The sequence below is a fragment of the Dipodomys spectabilis genome, unplaced genomic scaffold (assembly GCF_019054845.1).
Source record: "Dipodomys spectabilis isolate Male_0828 unplaced genomic scaffold, ASM1905484v1 ptg000075l, whole genome shotgun sequence".
Lineage (NCBI taxonomy): Eukaryota > Metazoa > Chordata > Mammalia > Rodentia > Heteromyidae > Dipodomys > Dipodomys spectabilis.
In genome coordinates, this window is record NW_024870752.1 from 10705726 (window position 1) to 10726262 (window position 20537).

At 44.1% G+C, this 20537-nt stretch overlaps 1 protein-coding gene across 1 annotated transcript in view; it reads right to left on the minus strand.

Annotated features, from left to right (window-relative positions):
• The window catches only part of Abcc4 (ATP binding cassette subfamily C member 4), a 216677-nt gene that overhangs the window by 168909 nt on the left and 27231 nt on the right, over window positions 1-20537 (minus strand). Inside the window, exons 2-3 of the mRNA XM_042682640.1 lie at window positions 12654-12764; window positions 11658-11778 (exon numbers count right to left, since the gene is read on the minus strand). Of these exons, the coding sequence (XP_042538574.1) occupies window positions 11658-11778; window positions 12654-12764 (232 nt within the window). The remainder of the gene's footprint in view (window positions 1-11657; window positions 11779-12653; window positions 12765-20537) is intronic.

The window sequence follows — 20537 nt, forward strand, 5'->3', positions numbered from 1 at the left end:
AAGATGTAAGCCAAGTGAATAGAAGACCCTGAGTTCAAATACTTATACTAGGGGAAAGGAATGAGAGAAAGAGGAAGGGAAAGAGAAAGGGAAGGAATGAAAGAAGGAAGGGAGGAAGGAAGGAAGGAGGGAAGGAGGAAGGGAGGAAGGAACGAAGAAAGAAAGGAAGGATTTCCTATAGCAATGAACTTTAATGCACTGGGTTTACTTCCTGAACAAGACATAAGGAAAACCATTTTCCTCCCCACAACTAAAGCAAAGAAACATCGAGCAGTGCTTTTGCTTGGTACAAAGTAGACAAAGGAAATTTCCGAGACTTGCTCGGAGGGCACTCCCTCCATACCTTCTTCCTCCCTTCCAGCCCTCCACCAGGGATTTCCCTTTAAGGAAAAACCAATACTTTCTGCAAAACCAAGTCACCAAAGTGAACACATCAGCCCTGAATGTCATTTCCTCCTCCTCAAAGGACAAAACAAGCAGGGCACTGGTGACTCAAATCTGTAATCTTAGCTACTCAGAAGGCTGAGATCTGAGGACCATGGTTCAAAGTCAGCCAAAAAGCTGGAAGTAGAGCTACGGCTCAAGTGGTAGAACACTAACCTTGAGCAGAAAAAGCTCAGTGACAATACCCAGGCCTCACCCCCACCCCCGGTTGAGTTCAAGCCCCAGGACCAGAAAGGAAGAAAAGAAGAGAGAGAGAGAGAGAGAGAGAGAGTGTGTGTGTGTGTTGAAAAAACATTAACTCTTTTAAGAACCTGACTTTGAACAGTTTTCCTTATCCTTATAAGCATGCAAAACACCTGACAGGTTTATTCAGGATAGCTGTTTCCTGTAGATCTGAAGTAAGGTAGCCACCCACCAGAGGGAGAGAGGGTAAATGGACCGAGGAAGGGCAAGGTAATACTCATTTTCTTCCAAACTATCTGGTTAGGATTTTTACAGATGTCCTAGGCCTTCAAATGAACCATATCATGCATACTTTCTGACCTGCTGTGCGCACGCGCACGCACACGCACACACACACACACACACACACACACACACACACACACACACACACACACACACACACACAGCCTCAGCTGCCACACTGTCTTCCATGAGGTCTTGGAAGTTTCTGTCCACTACACAGAAGGAAGCAAGCACTATTAGAGGAGTTAGGGACAAGCTGGCCGGCCATGGAGGGTACAGAGGCTGCCTCATTCCCAGCATGCCCCCTCCCAGCTCAAAGGCACAGGGAGATCATGACCACACAGACTACAGTTTGCTGAGATGAATCTCTAGAGTCCACTCAATGACAAGGAACGCACTCTGTACACATGGGCAGCCCCAGCCCAGGGGAGGCCACAAGCAGCCCCGCTCAGCAGCATGCAAGCCTAGGCCTTCCACCAGAATCCCTGAGGTCATTCCTGGCAATCCAAACTCGCCTGAAACTTCTCAGGGACTCTGGGAGTTGTGGCGACCTGGTGCCTAGTCCTCCTAACACAGGCAGGGTTCAAAGAAAGAATCATGACAGATATAACACATACAGCCAGTTGGTGTTACCCTGGTGCCTTCACTGGGAAACAGCATTTCCCAACCCAATCAAGCAGGCAGGCTTGAAGCAGTAGCTTCAGTTTATGGTCCCTACCTTCTTCCCTTCCACAGACTTGTCTATCCCTGATCCTACCCCCTATATAAATAGTAAGAAATAAACAACTGGAAAGAAGTGTACCTTGTGGGCGGGGGGGGGGGGGGGGGGGGATGCGAATTTAAGTTGCTGTAATCACTATGGAAGCCTGTTTGGAGATTCCTCAAAAAAAAAAAAAGAAGAAGAAAAGAAACACAGAACTACCCTATGATCTGGTAAAATGGTCAGGATACAGTAATGACACTTGTACACCATGTTCATTGCTGTGCTATTCATCACAAGCCGAGGAATGGATCAAGAAAATGTGAAACATAATGTATAATGGAATTTTACTCAATCATTAGGAAGAATGATATCATGTCCTTTGAGGGAAATGGAGAGACCTGGGAAAAAAATTACATTAAATGATCTAAGTCAGGCTCAGAGAGACAAAGCATGCATGTTTTCTCTCATATGTGGAAGTTAGATCTAAATTATAAATGCATGTGTATATATATATATATATATATAAACATATATAGGGTCATAGGTATATGCAGGTTCATGTGCAAAAACACACAACATATGAACTGAAGTATATGCAGAGGATGATTCTAATGGCGTGAATCCTTTGAACAGCTAACTTACAGTTCCACAGAATGAATACCAGGAAGCTGGAATGTGTAGATTAGGAAAGGGTGAAGTCTAGGGGAGGGAACAGATGAATGGGGAGAGGAAGGGTGGGTGAATGCAGTCATGTATGTATGGGAAGATGGATTGGGGGGGGTACTCACGACATGGGAGAATGGCGATCTGTTAATGACATGTTACATTGAGACTCCTTTGTACAACTACTTAAGGATAATCAAAATATATATGAAAAGGGGCTGGGAAGGTGGCTCAGTGGTAGAGAGCTTGCCTTACATGCATGAGACCCTGGGTTTGATTCCTCAGCACCACATAAGCAGAAAAGGCTGGAAGTGGGGCTGTGGCTCAAGTGGTAGAGCGCTAACCTTGAGCTGAAGAGCTGAGGAACAGCACCAAGGCCCAGAGTTCAGGCCCCACAACTGGCAAATAATAATAATAACAATAACAATAATAATAATAATTTTAAAAAAGAAACACAACCAACTAAATTTAAACTTTCTGATCAAAAGCTGCATAATCCTCTATCTTGGATACCTATCTGTAACCCACAACAAACCTGCCACAAACCAATTAAGAACACTGCTTGATTCCTCCACAACCATTGTCAAGTATGAGCTTCAAAGCTTCTTTAGAGTCCAATGTGACCCCTCAACACCTCACATGCAAGATTCTGCCGGAGTCTCCAAGTGCTTGAAGGCAGTATTTCTCAATGGAGCCTTCGGTACTCAGCCTCCATAAACACCCACCCTGCAGTCCTCTTTGTAGAGAAACCTGTTACATGGCTTGACAGGTCAGGGAGGCCTCACACTGGTCCAGAACAGAAGACTTCCCTTGCTCAATCCACCATCCCTGACTGGTGAGGAGGAAAAGAAAACACAAGACATAGAAGCTCACTCTTTAGAAAGGAACAAGCAGGGGATGGAGGTGAGTGTGGAGGGTCCAGAGACAAGGAGGGATAATGAGATGAACTGGGAGAACGCATCAGCACTTCAGGTGACTACACGTGAGCATCACCAGGCACCTGCAGAAGCCACTGCGCACCCGATTCAGACTTCATTGATGGGATGAGGCTGAGCATCCTTCTCCTTGGAATGTTCTGGAGGAGAGAAACCAACCCTAGCTAAGTAGCACTCTCCTCCTGTCCTGCTCCATTCCTATGTCTGAATTTGAAGGGGTTAGAGATGGCTTACAAAAGTACAAAGGGATTTTAAGCAGGGCTGTTGTCATAAATCATTCATAAAAATAACAGAATCCTGAAGCAAAGACCTACCCTTCTGCACAACAGGAAAGAAAAATTCAGTGATCAGAAAAGACCATAATGTAGCTGGGCATGGTGATACACACCTGTAATCCTAGCACATGAGAGGCTGAAGCAGTAAGACATAGTAAGTTCAACATCTACAAAAATAAAAAAAAAGAGCCACCCCCATATTATCAAATGAAAGTGTGAATTATAGTTTACTTTTGAAATGACTTATTTAAGGAGAGAGGGAACAGAGTAGAAAAGACCAAGACAACTGCCTTCTTCAAAAAATAACCTCTTGGATACGTTTCAATTTGGAAGCATGAAATTATACAGATTTATAAAAAGTAAGTGAATTTCTAAAAAAGAACAATTCCTAAAACTTGAGAGTAAAATAAATCACATGTGTCTAAATATATGCCCATCCAACTGTTGGTTCAACTCTACAAAAAAAAATAATAATTAAATGATTGAAAGTGGTCTTTAAATAAAATAAAAATAAATATTTAAATAAAATAAATAAAAATAAAAAATTTCACAAATCATATTATGGGTGATAGTGTCAATACAGCATAATGCATCAAATGAATATTTCTATCAATAAGATCAAGAATGGTCATTAAGAACAGGGGGGAAAAAAAGGTAGAATAATAAAGAGATTATGTAAAAACATTAGCATCCTGAATCTGACTTAGAAATGCCCACAGGAGCTCATGATGTTTATCTTGAAAATACATACTCTAGCTTTGCCCAATGAAAATTCAATTTAGCAGTGATGGCCAACTCCAGTACCCATTCCACAGCTCAGACTGGCCTCCAACTGCGAGTCCTCCTGTCCCAGCCTCCCATGTGCCACCATGCCCAGCTACAGTCTCTAATACCATCTCTATCCATAAAGGGGGCAGAACAGCTTGGAGAAATGGCTATTTCCACAGCTGTTGGAAATGTATGGGAAATACCTTCTCACACTAGAAAACAAGAAACAAACTCTACTAGAACATGAGCAAAAGACTCAGGATCCAACTCAAACAAGATCTCAAAAGCACATCAGAAATCTTTAGACCCTGAGCTCATAGTGGTGCTCATCAAAATAAACCATGAAGACAACAACAGAACACTCATCAACCCCACAGCAGAATGTTAGAAAACGGGTCACTATTTTTTTACACTTTTTTGTTGTTGTTGTTGTTTATCCTTAAAAAAAGAAAACCCAATTATAACTTTTCCCTGATTTTGCTATACTTATTGGACTGTTGGACTCTTGGAGCTGTTGGACTGTTGGAGCTATACCTATTGGATCCATTGGAGTGTCCAAAAAGCTGATAATAACATGGAAATATTTGAATTTTAAAAAGGAAGAGGAAAATCACTGGAAAAATCTCCATTTTCTCCATATTCAATTAATGGATCTTAAGCAGTGACCATAAATAGCTCCCAATGTCACACAGACAAAAGACAGCCACATGCTACGTATCTTCGTGGAGGTGTTAGACAGTTTACCTATGAGCAACGATGTCAAAGCAGATTCAACTCTGAATCAGATAACGCTTCTCGATCTACCCACTCCTGGTACCAGAGGACCACGTCAGATGACATGGAAGGGGAGATGCAAACGTCCAAATCCATAATGTGGGAAATTTAACAAGATAAGCAATTCAGTGTCTTCAATTATAATTAATAACAATAATTAATGATAATATAGACAAAAAACCAAAATAGCCCTTGTCAAACAAATGTACCTCGTGGGGATACTGATTCAAAACATAGGAAAAATAAGACAGCAATAGGGAAAGTTGGTTAATTAATTTTTGTGCCAGTACTGGGACTTGAATTCAGTGCCTGGCTTTTTACTCTTAACCTTTTTCCCAAGGCTATTTCTCTACCACTCACTTCCTGCTTTTTGGTGGTTAACTAGAGATAGGAATCTCATGGACTTCTTCCTGCTTTTTGGTGGTTAACTAGAGATAGGAATCTCATGGAATTTCTTGCCTAGGCTGACTTTGAACTGTGATCCTCAGATTGCAGCCTCTGGAGTAGTTAGGATTATAGGTGTGAGCTACTGATGCCTGGCTGATTAATTCTTAACAACCAGAGACATAGGTGTGTTCCTATAGTCCCAGCTACTCAGAAAGCTAATATTGGAAGATCGCTTGAGTCCTAAAGTTCTAAACAAGCCTGTACAACAAAGCAAGACCTTGTCTCTAAAAATAAGTAAATAAATATATAAATAACAAATAAATCAAATGTAGAGGGTTATTTAAAAAAAAAGAGAATTAAACACTGGTTAGATAAGTCATCACATATTTTGGTAAAGTTTAAGTATCAGTTAACATGCATACATTACACTTGTTTACATTTGTATTATGTAGGCTCTGTTATGCATATCTTTTTTTAGCAGTGCTGTGTATTAAACCTTAGGGCCTGCACATGCCGGAAAAGAGCTCTAGCACGGAGCAGATCCAGTCTTAAGAAGAATCTCCACCTTTTAGAGGCAGATACTTAAACACTCCTAGATAAGAGATCGCAAGGCCTAGGAATGGCTTTCAAGATTGAGAAAGCAGGGCTTCAGATAGCCCAAATCTGGTCATGTGTCTGTAATTTGTGCAGCTGGCTAACGGCAGCTTAGGCTTAGTACCCTTTCTACCTTTCTATTTGGAAATCGACTTTAAAACCTAAGAAAGAAAATAATCACACCAGGTGTAGTTGGGTTACACAGCTCAACAAGGAGCTCGGTTTTGCTTTGAAATCTGGGGCTGCCACTTACAAGCGACCTGACCCAGTGTGTCATGTTCTCTCCTGAGCCTCAATGGGTATAGCCGTGGAAATCTGCCCTGCATATACCTCAGAGGAGCTACAGCAGAGCATGGCACCCCCAAGTAGAATGCAGAAGCAGCCCAGATTGCTTTTGTTATGGAAAAGCCCTGGGAAGCAGAGGGTGGAGCTGGGTGGCATTGAATACCTGTCTTGCACCATAAAAATTATACAAGGAAACCAAAGTCCTGGGAAAATATCTACTCTGGTTGTGTGTGTGTGTGTGTGTGTGTGTGTGTGTGTGTGTGTTCTTTTTTTTTTTTTGGTGGCCTCAATACCTGCTTTGGCTTACAAAATCCTATTGTGCTGCCTGCAGACTATAGCAAAAGAAGAATCTTGAGCAAAGTCATTTGGAAAAACTGAGTTTCCCCAGCAATTCTTAGGTAATTTGCGTTTTGTGGCAATGTTTTGGCTTGCTAGTTTCAGGGGGTTTTGTTTGCTTGCTTTTTGTTTTGCTTACCATTATAATCACAATCTGTTGTGAATGAGTCATCTGATGCCCAGATTTTGTAAAACAAAACAAAAAAGTCATGTTATTTGGGTCCGTGCTATAGGAGCATTTGGTTTCAGACCTGGAGCCCCCACTGCGGACATCACTACACTACTGTGATGTGCACAAGAACAGCGTACCATGTCCCTTCCCTCCGTGCCTCCTCCTCCTCTCTGCCAGCTTCAGTACCCACAGGATCTTTGCCTCCTCAACCCCCTGGGTTGGGCAGAGGGCAAGGGGCCCTGGGAAGAAGGAAGAGGGGGTACAAAAGCCCAGTAAAACTCTCAAAAACCCAGCCCTGCAAATATCACTGTGGAAGTCAGATGACTGTTTCTTTCCTTCCTGCCGATAAGCTGACTTGCAGAGTGAGGATTTCCTCACACCTTATCTTCCAGCAGCTTCCTATAGCTCTACCTGGAGGTAAGACAAGCCAAGTAACACCTTGAACAAACACCAAGTCCACAGGCCAGGTTGGCAGCCAACTGGAAGTCCTCTTGCTAAAGTTCATCCCTCACCCCAAGCCTCCTCCCTTATCAGAGCCAGAAGGAGTGGGCACACATCAGTGTCACCCCCACTCACACTCCAGCAGGCCAGACGCCTCACTGTGTCTCAAATCACAGGCCTGGGATGATGGGAAAGGCACTAATGTGTGCCATCTCCCCGTGGCGCTCCCCACCTCGCTGGGGCCTTGTGCAGGTGCAGACTCGCTTCGGTCCCCATAGCACTGTACACAGGGGACAGGCGTGCTGGGAATTCCCAGCCTGCTCCTCGCTAGCCAGCCGTGGCTTGCATGTGTGTGTATTCACCATCATCATCCCTGGACTTGTTTCTCCAAGCATTGTAATTATTCTGCAATTCTTGCATGACAAGGTGTGTGCTGCTTTCAAGTCCCAAGCTTGAAGCCACCCCTGGAACAGGTATTGCCTGCTTCTTCCTGCTGGTGCCCCTCCCCTCACACTGAGGGAAGGCCTTGCTCCACATCTGGCTGGGTAGCACCCCATTCAGGAGTTCTGAAGACACGGTGGGTGTCAGGTCCCGCATAGGCCCAAAAAAGGCACTAGAGATCAACAAAGGAAGTATGTCTGCATTCCACCAACTGCCCGGTAGAGCCTGAACTGCCCACTGTCTAGAGCTCAGAGACCAACACACAGCATGGACTCAGACCACAAAACAAAAAGTCCACTTCATACAAATCAATCATTAAACTAATGTCCATCCTGTTTGGCTCAGGAACTAGCTTTTATGATTCAAACTCCAAAGAGCACCAGAAAATAATTTTCAAAATGTAACAGGATCGTTTTTTTCTTTTTTTTTTAATTGTGAAAATACCGTATAGATTGGTTACAATTACATGGGCAAGATAATGAGTACATTTCTTATCAAGCATTGTTGCCTCTTCCTTTGTTTCCCCTTCCCATCCCTTCCCATCTTCCACCCCCTCCCCTTCCCCCCCACCAAAGTTGTAAAGTTCGTTTTTCGACATAACGACTTGTACATCTCATTGTTACAATGGGTCCACCTGTATCCCTATTTAAAACCTTTGTTTTTTCCTGTCCCCTCCACAAATTATACCAACATCAAATACAGTGAAAGCAGGGGTTATACCATGGAGGAGGGACATACAAAGCAACAAAGAAATCATCTTATAAATATTGTAACAGGATTTTTAGTCAACTTCGCAGTCAAGAAATTATTTCTGACTTTTCTAAAACAGTAGTGTCCACAGGCAAGTCTACGAAAACCTAAGTGGTGGGCTGGGAAAGTGGCTCAGTGGTAGAGTGCTTGCCTTGTATGCATGAGGCCCCGGGTTCAATTCCTCAGCACCACATAAGACAAAAAAGCCGGAAGTGGCGGTGGCTCAAGTGGTAGAGCACTAGCCTTGAGCTGAAGAGCTGAGGGACAGTGCCCAGGTCCAGAGTTCAAGCCCCACAACCAACAAAAAAGAAAAAGAGAGAGAGAGAGAGGAAAAGAAAGAAAGAAAGAAAGAAGGAAGGAAGGAAGGAAGGAAGGAAGGAAGGAAGGAAGGAAGGAAGGAAGGAAGGAAGGAAGGAAGGAAGGAAGGAAGGAAAGAAAGAAAGAGCTTGAGACCCAGCAGGCCTAGTTGTAAGGACACACTTCATGACTGGGTGAGAGGGCTAGCAGTCTAGTGGGGTCTGTCTCCTGCATCAGAGCGCCGGGAATGGAATCTCAGCTCCAGTAGTCATTTATGTTATAGGTGGCTCTGGGCACCCAGGGACCTTCCAAAAGCGGGGCTCAGAAGAGCACCTCTCACTTCACCAAAGGTTTAAAGTCACCCTCACAGAAAGTACACATGGCAGTGCCTGCCACACTCTACTCTTCATGTACTCATTATCATTACTAAGCCTACCAGTACTGCTCCAACAGTACTGAGTGTAAGTGCTACTAACATTGCTGCTGCTACCAACACTACTACCATGAGGTCTATACCACTAGTACAGTACGAGTACTGAAGGGTACTAAGACTCCAGGGTATAGACTTTAGATAATACAGCTACTGCTGCTGCTTCTAGTACTGCTCCTAATCCTGCTGAGTACTACTGAGGCTGTTAAGTATTACTGCTGCTCCTAGTCCTGTTAGGTACTGCTACTGCTGCTGAAGATTACTGCTGCTGCTTCTAGAAATGACATTAGTATGCTGAGTACTGTGCCTGCTACTTCTAGTCCTCCTACTATCACTGCCCAATATGCCTTTCCTCCTGAGGATGAACCCCACACTTGGATAGTCTAGTCTCCCCTATTCTGCCATGCTTCCCCAAAAGATTAATCTCCTACAAGACAGGCCAGAGTTCTACAACTGTACCAAATGAAGCTCTCACCAGCTCTTCCTCAGAAACACATAATAACCGGGGCTGGCCAAGGATGGCAACCGTGCTCCTGGCATTGCACGGGGAGGGGGGGGGGCCTCCTCTCTCCTCCAGCTTCTGAGGCCTATCTCTGTGTTTCCATCTCCCCAACGCCTGCCCAGAGAGACCTCCAGCCTGTTCTGAAATAGGATCTGGACACAATCTGGGATTTAGAGATCCCAGCCAAGGAGCAGGCAGGTGGCAGCCAGAGTTGCTTCAAACCCAGCCCCCCAAACACCATCCTCCCAAGATGACTTAGGAAGTCTTTAATTCCCTAAGCACTTGCTAACAAAAGGAAAGCAGAGAACAGGGAACAGACAGACACCCACTCCACGAGATGACCTGACCCCTAAGTACAGCCGCTCAGAAGCTGCTGGCTCTTCCCATACCTCACCAGACACCCGGCTGGGGCCTCAGAACACATGGAGGCTCCAGGACTCTTTGGCCTGCAGAATTCGAGCGACTCTACTCACTGAGCTTGCACCACCATACATGGGCAGGAAAGTCCTCGCAAGCACACCACAGAGACAGCAGCTGTAAGTCTACTTAATTCAAGCTGACACTTGCTGTGACTATGTAGAGACAACATCACTGTGTCCCTTGGCATAGGGCTGGGAAGATCTGAGGGGCTCCTGCACCCCCCAAGTCAGCCCCACCAGCCTGGGTCTCCCCCGTGTCCTTCACAAAGCCAGGGAAGCCTGTACAGCGTCTAGGTGAGAGGAGATGCCCCTGTCCAAGGCAGCACCCTCCCTCAGGCGTGCTGGCTAACCTCCCTTATCACCAGTGAGGCCAACCAGTCACCCAGAACCTGACATATCCCTTGGTTTTCTCCAGGGGCAAAAGGAATGACTTGCTACCTCCTCCCCTAACAGAGCACCCTTCACTAAGCATAAAGCAGGCCAAGAAGGCAGGCGTGCGCACATGCACGCACACACACATGCACACACACCTTCAAATCAACTGGTCCATTTGTCTCACCCCACCAAATGCACTTGTGACAACTCCTCGCCCTTTGGGGAGCCTGAACTCCCACCCTATTATTCCCGCAGCAGCTCTAGTGCCCCAGAGGCTGGTGAGACACCACCAAGAGCACAAGTCACACAAACAGATTTTTCAGCATCGCCTCAAGCAGGTCTCAATCCACAACAGGAAAGTCCCAGGCAGGAAACTGCCTTACTGAAGGACTTCGTGAGGGTGATGCCCTTCAAAAAGTACAGGTCATTGTTCCCATAGCTCTCTGTCTTAGGTTTGCCACTGTATGTCCACTTCCGAATTCTACCATTTCTGAATTCTGCCATGCTGGGCTACTCAAATACCACCTTCCATCAGCAATCTGTCCCAGCCACCAGGACAAGGAACCATGAAGGCACATAAATTCCCTGGAATATGGGTTGGATCTTCTGCCTCAACTTCTGGGCTCTAGCCTCGGGGTCACCCTATTCAGCCCAATCTGTGTATCTAAGAGGGAGATGGCAACAGTATTTATCAGAATACTATCAGGATAGTACTTCTCTGGAAAGCATTTATCAGTTTGGCATGATTAGGTTAATAATTACTTGCTGGGTCCCAGTAAACTGTCTCCCGTTCTTCTGGGCTCTGATCCAAATGTATTTCCTTTATGCCTCAGGCCACATCTCTGCCAGTCTCTAGATTTCTCTTCTGACCAAAGATGGCTCTCAGGACTCAAAACATTTACCAAGGATCAGAGTTTGGTACAGACCAGCATTATCCTTACACAACACTGGATTTTTAATCAGTTCAAAGAAAACATAGTAATGACCTTGTATTGCAGTCACTAAGTATTTACCCTTCCAAAGATAAACACAAGGATAGGCTGCCTCTTGCTTCTCAGATCTCAACATACTTTCAAACTCACAGGGCTTCTTTTCCTCTACAGGCCCAATCCATTTCAGTACTTATTGACAGCTAACACTTAATGACAGCTATTCCACATACACCAAAAAGCAACCCACTAGGTGTAAAAGCATTTACCTCAATTAACGTAAAAATTCCCAAAACTAGGTAAGGTTTCCAGTAACACTTTATGATTGCTTTTGTTAGAGAGGGTTTCCGTGCATTCTCCTCAGCTCTTAAAACTTCTTTATCCCAGTACCTACAAGGAGACAAAAGTTGGGTCAAGTACAATCTATACTATCCCTATGTAAATCAGGGGAGATGATGGCACAGAGATAAGAAAGCATTTATTACAGAGTGTCCTGAGGCTGCCCCCAAAGTGCTGGCTAAGGGTCCCCAGGACTCCTAGAAGCTGTGAAATCTGCAACACCAGAAAAACAGGCCTCAAAAACAATCTGAGAGCCAGGCGCTAATGGTTCATATCTGTAATCCTACCTACTCTAGAGGCTAAGATTTAAGGATCTTGGTTCAAAGCCAGGCACTCCCCCCCCCCCCCCCCCCCCGCCCCCAGGGTTAAGTCTGTGAGACTCTTAACTCCAACTAACAAACAAGGGTTACAGTGCCAGCTTTGGGCAGAAAAAGCTAAGGGACAGAGCTCAAGCCCTGAGTTTAAGCCCCAGTATCAGAAATACACACACACACACACACACACACACACACACACACACACACACACACACACACACACACACACACACACACACACACACACACACACACACACACACACACATCCCTTATGGGAAACAAGTTCACTGCAGAATAACAACATTCTTATAGCCTGAGAAGGTAGAAGTGGTGCAAGCAAGCCAGATACCTCCCAAGGGTAATACTACTGCAGGACAGGCCTTGGGCATCTATGGCCTGGGGCACCAACACCCTACCCTTTTCCAAAGGCACCAGAAACAGGTTTCCAGCCCACCAGAGAGGGAGGCCAAAGCTATGAACAGCCTCAGGGGAGGTGTGAGATATGGAGGGGGGGAGGGGACGGGTTGGAGGACTTAGGACTTAGGAAGGTCACAACCTCAGAAGATCTCTTTCTTCTTACCCCTTCTCTCATTGCCTCTCACTTACCCTTGCAGCTCTTCTCCAAGATGTTTCGAGCGATCCTGAGGAAGCACTGAGTACATATCATCTTCTTCCAATTTCCGTTGATGACCAATTTTAAACAAGGGATTTAGCCACCTGTTAAATAGAAAGTGAACAGGAGTGACATATACTCTAACCACACATTTGAATTTAAGGAGAATCTTACTGCCAAAGCTAATTTTAAACACATAGAACCATAGAAAAAAAACATTCAATATGCACTTGCACACACACACACACACACACACACATACACTAGCTTTCGCCACTAAGCAGACCTTGGAAGCAATGACACTCCAGTATATGAGAGCACCCCAGCTTCCAGATCTTGAGTTCTGGGGCTTGAACTCAGGGTCTGGATGCTGTCCCAGGGCTTCTTTGCTCAAAGCTAGTGCTCTACCACTGGAGCCACAGATTTTGGGTGGTTTATTGGAGGTAAGAGTCTCATGGACTTTCCTGTTCAGGCTAGCTTTCAACTGCAACCTCAGATCTCAGCCACCTGAACAGCTAAGATTACAGGCATGAGCCACCAGTACCCAGCCCAGATCTTTTCTTAATATCTCCCCTCTCCCTGAAAATAACAAGGTTTCCTTAAACAAATGGCTAATTTCAAGGCTGAGGGTAAGAAAGCACAATGTGGGTCTTGAGCATCTTGAACCCTAAATTATTCAATCATGAAACTGGATCCCAAAGAGAGAAGCCAGCCCAAAGGGTCCCACTAGAGCAGTATGAACATTCAAATACATAATGATAGCCATGACTCATAACCAGGAATGACAAAAGAATCTATGACTCCTTATTACAAAATAATGGAAAAGAAAAGGAAAACTCTTATACAGAAGGAATAATGAAACTAGAAAATTCCCACTGGTAGCCAGACACTGGTGGCTTACACCTACAATCCTAGCTACACAGGAGGCTGAGCTCTGAGGACTGAAGTTCAAAGCTAGCTCCAGCAGTTAAATCTATGAGATTCTCATTTCCAATTAATCATCAAAAAGCTGGAAGTGGAGCTGTGGCTCAAGTGATAGAGCACTAACCTTGAACACAAAAGCTCATAGACAGCACTCAGGCCTTAAGTTTAAGTCCCAGGAGACACACACAGACACACACACACACACACACACACACATACACACACACAAATTCCCAATGGAAGCTGAACCAGAAGATGCAAGTCATAACTGAAATGAGATAAATATATATAGCCTCCAATTGTCTTCCTATAAGACACTTATTAATTATGAAAGGAGAAAATAACTGCAGGAAAAAAAACTTATTCAAATACTTTATGATTCAGTTTTATTTAAAAAATTGATCATTATCCATCAAGTATCATTTAAATAATAATGTTCAGAAGTAAGCCTGATTTTTGCAGGGGGAAGATGTTTCTGAGATCACACAATAATCCATTAGGACAGAGGTGGTGTTTGTCTCATTATTTAATCCCTTAGGATGGACTAAAGATGGAACAGGAAGGGCTCCAGGAATGTTTATTGTGTCCATGAATATACAAATTGTTAGAAACACAATCACAAAAACAGAGCTTTGGGCTCAGGAAACCCTAGGAGCTTGGATCTTCCAAGGATCTCAGATCCTGGAACTAGAAGCCAAGATTCTAATCCCAGGCTTCTATCATTGCACCCCCTCTACTTATACAAACTGGGCAACTTCATGACCTTTTGTTCATCATTAAATACCTCTAGATTCCTCTGCCAACCCCAGCCCCCCACCCTGTTAGACTGTGAGACTAACCACCAAACAGATTTCAAAACTCAATGGATCTTTTACAGTTATTCTAAAGTCAAGCCCTTAGCACCAGGCTTGGCATGGATGATAATGACCCCCAAAACTCCCTCTACATACTGTTTGAACTCATCTGTGCTGAAAATCCTCCAGCATTAGGATTCAGACTTTTGTCACTTTAGGGGACATGTATGACAGGGGGCCTGGGTCCTCTGCGAAGCCCTTCCTTTGGGGAATCGACAGCTGGGGAAGGAGAGAAGCTGCTATAGTTATGGTGAGCATTCAGGGATAACAAGGAGCAAGATAGGGGGTTAGCGTCCATCAAATCTACCTCAGAACTCAGAGGCTCTGAGGACTTTCTAAAGGCACAGCAAACTTCCACAGCTCCCCAGGATTAGAGAGACATTGCAGAAGCATCCAAGCTAACCTTGTGGTCCCAGAAGACTCTGGTAGCCTTCTCCAGGTCTCTTCCTTCCCTCTCTTTCCACAACCCTTAGAACTCAGCAGCAGAGGTTAGTCCAAAAAGACCTGGTATCTTCTTATCATCTTAAAGAAAACAGCCCAAAACTCAGGAGACCACCATGTTCCTATTATGTTCCAGTAACAAAATGAGAGCGATGTCTCTGAAACAACTCCACGGACAAAGACTGAGCTGAAGGTCATCCAGGTCTCACAGCTGTAACCTGTAACTGCTTTAACTATGTATTATCTTTTTCACACCTGTCCCCAGTTCTACCTATATTTAACCTGAGGCCAGGGTCTGTGCCCCTGAGAATGGCTGAAGACGTATTGCTTCCCCTGGCTACCATGTAATAAATCTCTTTTCCCTGTACTTCGCCTTGTCTCTTTATTTGGCAAATGGGGATAAAGTGACTAACTTGAGACTCCTAGATTTGAGGCCTGGGGGTCTAAAAATCTAGTTGCAATTCAATAGAAATAAGGAGAATGTAACACAATCTAGCTCACTTTCAAACACACAAAGCTATGAGCTCAAGAGATAGCAAGGAGAGAGATACCCAAAGGAGAGGATCTTACAGTCTCTCTCCAAGTAGGAGAAAAGACATAAACATTCCAACAGCTTCTTAGGAGTTTGGATGTTTTGCTGATTTGTTACTGGTGCTTTGTTTTATTTTCTTAGTTTTTCAAGAATGTGAGAAGTTCTGACTGGTGTTTCCTCAGTGTATAAAAGGAAGAATGCCAGACCTAGAGTCCAGTATTCTGGGTAACAGCCGTAGCTAACAAACATACAAGGAGAGAAGGAACTAAAAACTAGCATAGGTTTGGGCTGATAAATAGCCCTCCTTTCTCTTTACTGATCTCTGCTCCTCTGTGCCCATCCCAATTTCTCTTTTTCTCCTTCTTCCTGATTTGGAACTACTGGCTGAGATGGAACCAAAATATTATTTCATTACTTGATATTTCTTGAATCAAAGGTATTCTCTTTCTTTAATGCAGAAGTTCACCTTTTTATATTGCTCTCAAAAGCCAAGCCTAATAAACCTCACAAGACATTACAATAAGATGCCATGAAATAAAACAAGACCCTTTTCCCTTCTCTGGGAATAAATACATGAAAGAACAGACTTTCTCTGCTCTCGAATTACTGAGCCTACCCCTGGGAACACTGTGTCCTTGAGGGCAATGGGAAAACACGTCTGTGCTCAGGTTCCCAAAGCTACAAGCTTAGATACGAGTTTTTACAGCAGACAGGGTGGGGACACTTTGGATGCCCATCCTCTAATGCAGAACAAGTTTCCCCACGTCAAAAAGCCAGCGAGAGCCAGGGATCTGTGGCTCACACCTGTAATCCTAGCAACTCAGGAGGCTGAGAACTGAAGTTCATGGTTCAAAGCCAGTCCAGTTTAGGCAGGAAAGTCCATGTGACTCTTATCTCCAATTAGCCACCAGAAAAACCAGACATGGAGCTGTGGCTCAAAGTGGTAGAGCACTAGCCTTGAGTGACAAAGCTCAGAGACAGTGCCCCAGCCCTGAGTTCAAGCCCCATGACCAACCATAACAAAAGACAGAGAGATAGCTGATACAGAAAGGACATGAACTAGACTGTGGCCTGAATGGTAACTTCTGTGAACTTTTTCTATTTGAAAGACACAGTTCTGGCGCCAGGAATTCAACGTAAACATTGTTCCTGTTGAGGGGTCTTCCCAGGTTATTTAGAGATTTCATTCAATGGCTGGTTCTCTCCATTGCTTTGGGGCTTTGGGGGCATGGTTGGAGCATGTGATGGAGAACATGTCCATAAAGCAAAGAGAGCCAGAAAAGGGTCCAGCTGAGAAGCTCTACCCTAGAGCTTCAGGGCCTTCCCTGGTTTATCCTGGCTCCTCATCTCCCTCGTTCCCTAATCCATTTTGTTCACATCTTCACAGCCCTTTATTAGCACATCTTCCCATAACCTTCTCCATACTGCATACAACTCACCCCAAGAATCTACAACTATCATGAACAGATAAGCCCCTAATCTACTTCACCTAAAAAAAGGAAAAGAAAATCCACTTGACAGAACAAAAAGAGGAATCGCAGGGAAGATCGGGCTTTTGCTTCCCAAATCAGTTATAACATAGAAAAGAGTGCCTATCCTTCCACGTTTCAAGCAGAGGTTCTCTTAACTGGAGTAACACCCTAGTCTCACTAGTTAGATCTACTAAGTGCAGGACTAAATTGTCACTGAGCGTCCTGTGTCCCTGGGGATGTCCTGCTAACCGTGACTCTCTGACTATTTGTGACTCTTCCAACCAGATGCTTTCTTCCAAATGATTCAACCTCATTCCCCCCAAGGGATGACACAGCTCTTGCTTCCAAGCTCCAGCCCCGAGCCCCATGGGAAAGGATGAAGAAAACTACTTAATGAAGTAAGCACTTCATGCCACTCCTTTGGCTGTGTACACCTAGAAGCACAGAAAAGAATATAATTTACTTGGGTTAAACAAATGTTCTGGAAGCTGAATCATGGCATGTGGACATGTAATTCACATTTGTTTAGTTACAAGCAAGCTTATCCGTCCTTAAAGTTTATCCGTCCATGGGACACAAACATTTGTGCACTTTTATCAACTGAGGAGACATGCCATCTTACGTGGCTTCTAAACCGGCCCCTGTCAAGATCGATTTGAGCCCCTGCACACACGGCATACCCTTATGCTGCTCCCCTCTTCCCCATCAATTACAGCAAGAACCCTTAAACACACCTTGACCTACCATCAACCCAGCAGGCCTCCACCCTTTGGTTTCTTTATTTAACTTTAATACACCTAAGAATTTTTTAGAGCAGTTTTAGATTCACAACAGAATGGAGCAGGTGTGTCCTGCACAGCTTCCCCGCTACCCTTGAGGCCTGGGTGACCCCTTCGTTATGACTCAGATGAACCTACACTGTAAGTCCACAAACACGTGAGGATTTGCTCTTTGTGGTACACATGCTATATGTTTTCATAAATGTACAATATCACAGTTGTCCTCACTGTTCTAACATCCTCTGTGTTCAGCCTATGCCTCTCTCTCTCTCTCTCTCTCTCTCTCTCTCTCTCTCTCTCTCTCTCTCTCTCTGTCTCTCTCGCCTCCTCCTCTAGCCCTCATCTTCTTACTGTCATTGTACCTCTTTTTCCACAGATTTATAGCCTTAAAATGGCTTCTCTGCCTTAACATTCCCCTCTAGTCTTTTGGCTTGATTTAATTCTTTTTTTTTATTACTAGCTACTAGTGTATTGTCTAGACATACCACAGTTTGCTTATTCATTCGTCAGCTAAACAGCACCTTGGTTATTGCTATCAACATTGTACGTAGTGTTTTGTATTAAGGTTTGGGAGCTGGTCTGCTTTGGTGGATTTTGAGACAAGAGTTTTGCCATGTAGCTAAGGCTGGCCAGGAATTCACTACGTGATATAGTTTGACCTTGTTCATGAGCCTCCTGTCTATCAGCCACTAAGAGTTGGGATTATAAGTGTGTGTCCCCATGTCCAGGTGAGTGAATGTTAGTTTTAAACTCATCTGGGCAAATGTCAAGGAACGTGCTCAGTCATGTGACAGAACACAGTTTTATGAGAAGCCACTAAACTGTCTTCCCACCAGCAATGAACTTAAGTTCCATTACCACTTCCTTCTTCATCTGACTCCATCCCTACTTCAAGTACCAGTTCCTTCCCAGAACCCTCTCTGACTCTGCAGTAAACCTCTTCATGGGATTCACAGTATTTTTGTGACATTCACGGGATTCACAGTATTTTTGTGACATTCACAGCATTTCTGTGACACTAACAGAAGTCTCCAGCACAAACTCTTACATTTGTGCTACTGACAGTCCCCAGAGGAAATCCTAGCAGCAAATGCACTGGGTGCTGTGTCACAAATGTATGATTTCTAACTAGAAAAAAATACAAGAATGAAGGCGATTTCCTATAAAATCCACACTCTCAACCCCCAGAAGAAGGCCTGTGGGCCGTGTCCACAGATCCCTACTCCACTCTAACATTTTCTACATTTTTTTTGTTAAAAAACAATCAAACAAACAAAAAAATCCAGTTATTGTACACCCAGGTTCACAGCAAGTCTCTTCACAAAAGCTAAAATGGAGGCATAAACCAAGCATCTGAGAAGGTGAATGAATGTTTTATGTACATATGATGGGTGAATGGATACATACAATGTTTTGTGTACATATGATAGGCTTTTAGACCCCAGGCCAAATGTCCATAAATCCCAAGTTAGGTCCAGCTACTTGACCACATATGTCAAATAAGGAGACATGGTAGAGAGAGGAGATTTATTACATGGCACCCGTGGGAAGACAGCACTTCAGTACATCTTCAGTCATCTTCAGAGCTACAGACATTAGCTTCAGGTTAAACAGGGAGAATTAGAGGCAGGGGCTGGGGGAACAGTATATAGGGTTAAAACAGTCCCAAGTCACAGGTATGGCCTGGTTGACCATTAGCTCTGTCTTTGTCCCTACAGAATTTCTGGAGATGCTGTTATCACTTAATTACCAGAACAGAAAAGGAACAAAGTGGTCTCCTGAATTTTCGGCTGTTGCTTTAAGATAACAAGACTTTGTTTATTGGAGGGCCAGTTTGCCTTTCACACAAGATTCTCATCTGAATCTTCTCTTTCCTTCTGGAAACAAGGGGATTGGAAGCTTGATTGTGAGAGGGAACAAAGGGCAGATCAAAGGGCACAAGGTTGGCAGACTCACAGGACCCAGCGAAAGCAGTTAAGATTGCCTCTTAGACCATTTGTAGAGTGAAGAAATGAAGTCAACCAGGGATTCTAGAAAGTGACAACACCTGAGAAAAATCTAGAATAATCTGGAACTTACCAAGAAAAGAAGGTGGGAAGAATGGGTAGGTTGTCCTGAAACAAAGGGCCTCACCACAGGATATATTAGTCCAAGACTACAGGAGGCCCAGCAGAAGGTTTAACAGGATAACCAGAGGTTTTGTATTCTAAGCCTTCGTCTTCTTTCAGGATGAAATCAGCAGAGATAATGAAAGGTTTTTAAAGTCAAGAAGCAGATTTGAAAGAATCACCAAGAAAGCACAACTACCCACGTTCCTTCTTTCGAGCAAACCTCTCTATCTTCCTTCCATCCAACAACATAAATCTTACCTCCTTTTGTTGGATTATAATTCTGAAACTCTCTACCAGCATGCCATCAAGACAAACTAGGTGAACCAGAAGTCAGAACCCAAAATTCATCCTACTCTAGTAACTCAAAACCTAGAACCCAAATCACGGACGTAAATTCAAAGTAAAAAAAAAAAAAGGCAAAAATAAAACAAGAAAGCCAAAAAACAAATGACTTATACCATGAAGTACTGTGGCATGAAAAGAGACCCAAGCTAACAAGAAAGAGCTCTGAGCCTGAATATACATCTCACAGGAGACAGAAAAAATAATCAGAGTTCAACACACATGCACAATACCCAGACCCTTAGTGTGTGTATCCTCAAGGCCCAGCTTTGAAGAGGAAGCAATGTACAGTTACTATACAATTCAGTGACATACAGATTCAAGTTCCAGGCCATGGCCTTGCTGCTCATCTGTACATCACGTTGAATAGCAAGGCTCTAACAGAGCCACTACTGAAAAGTTTCTCTATTTCTGCTGCCTCA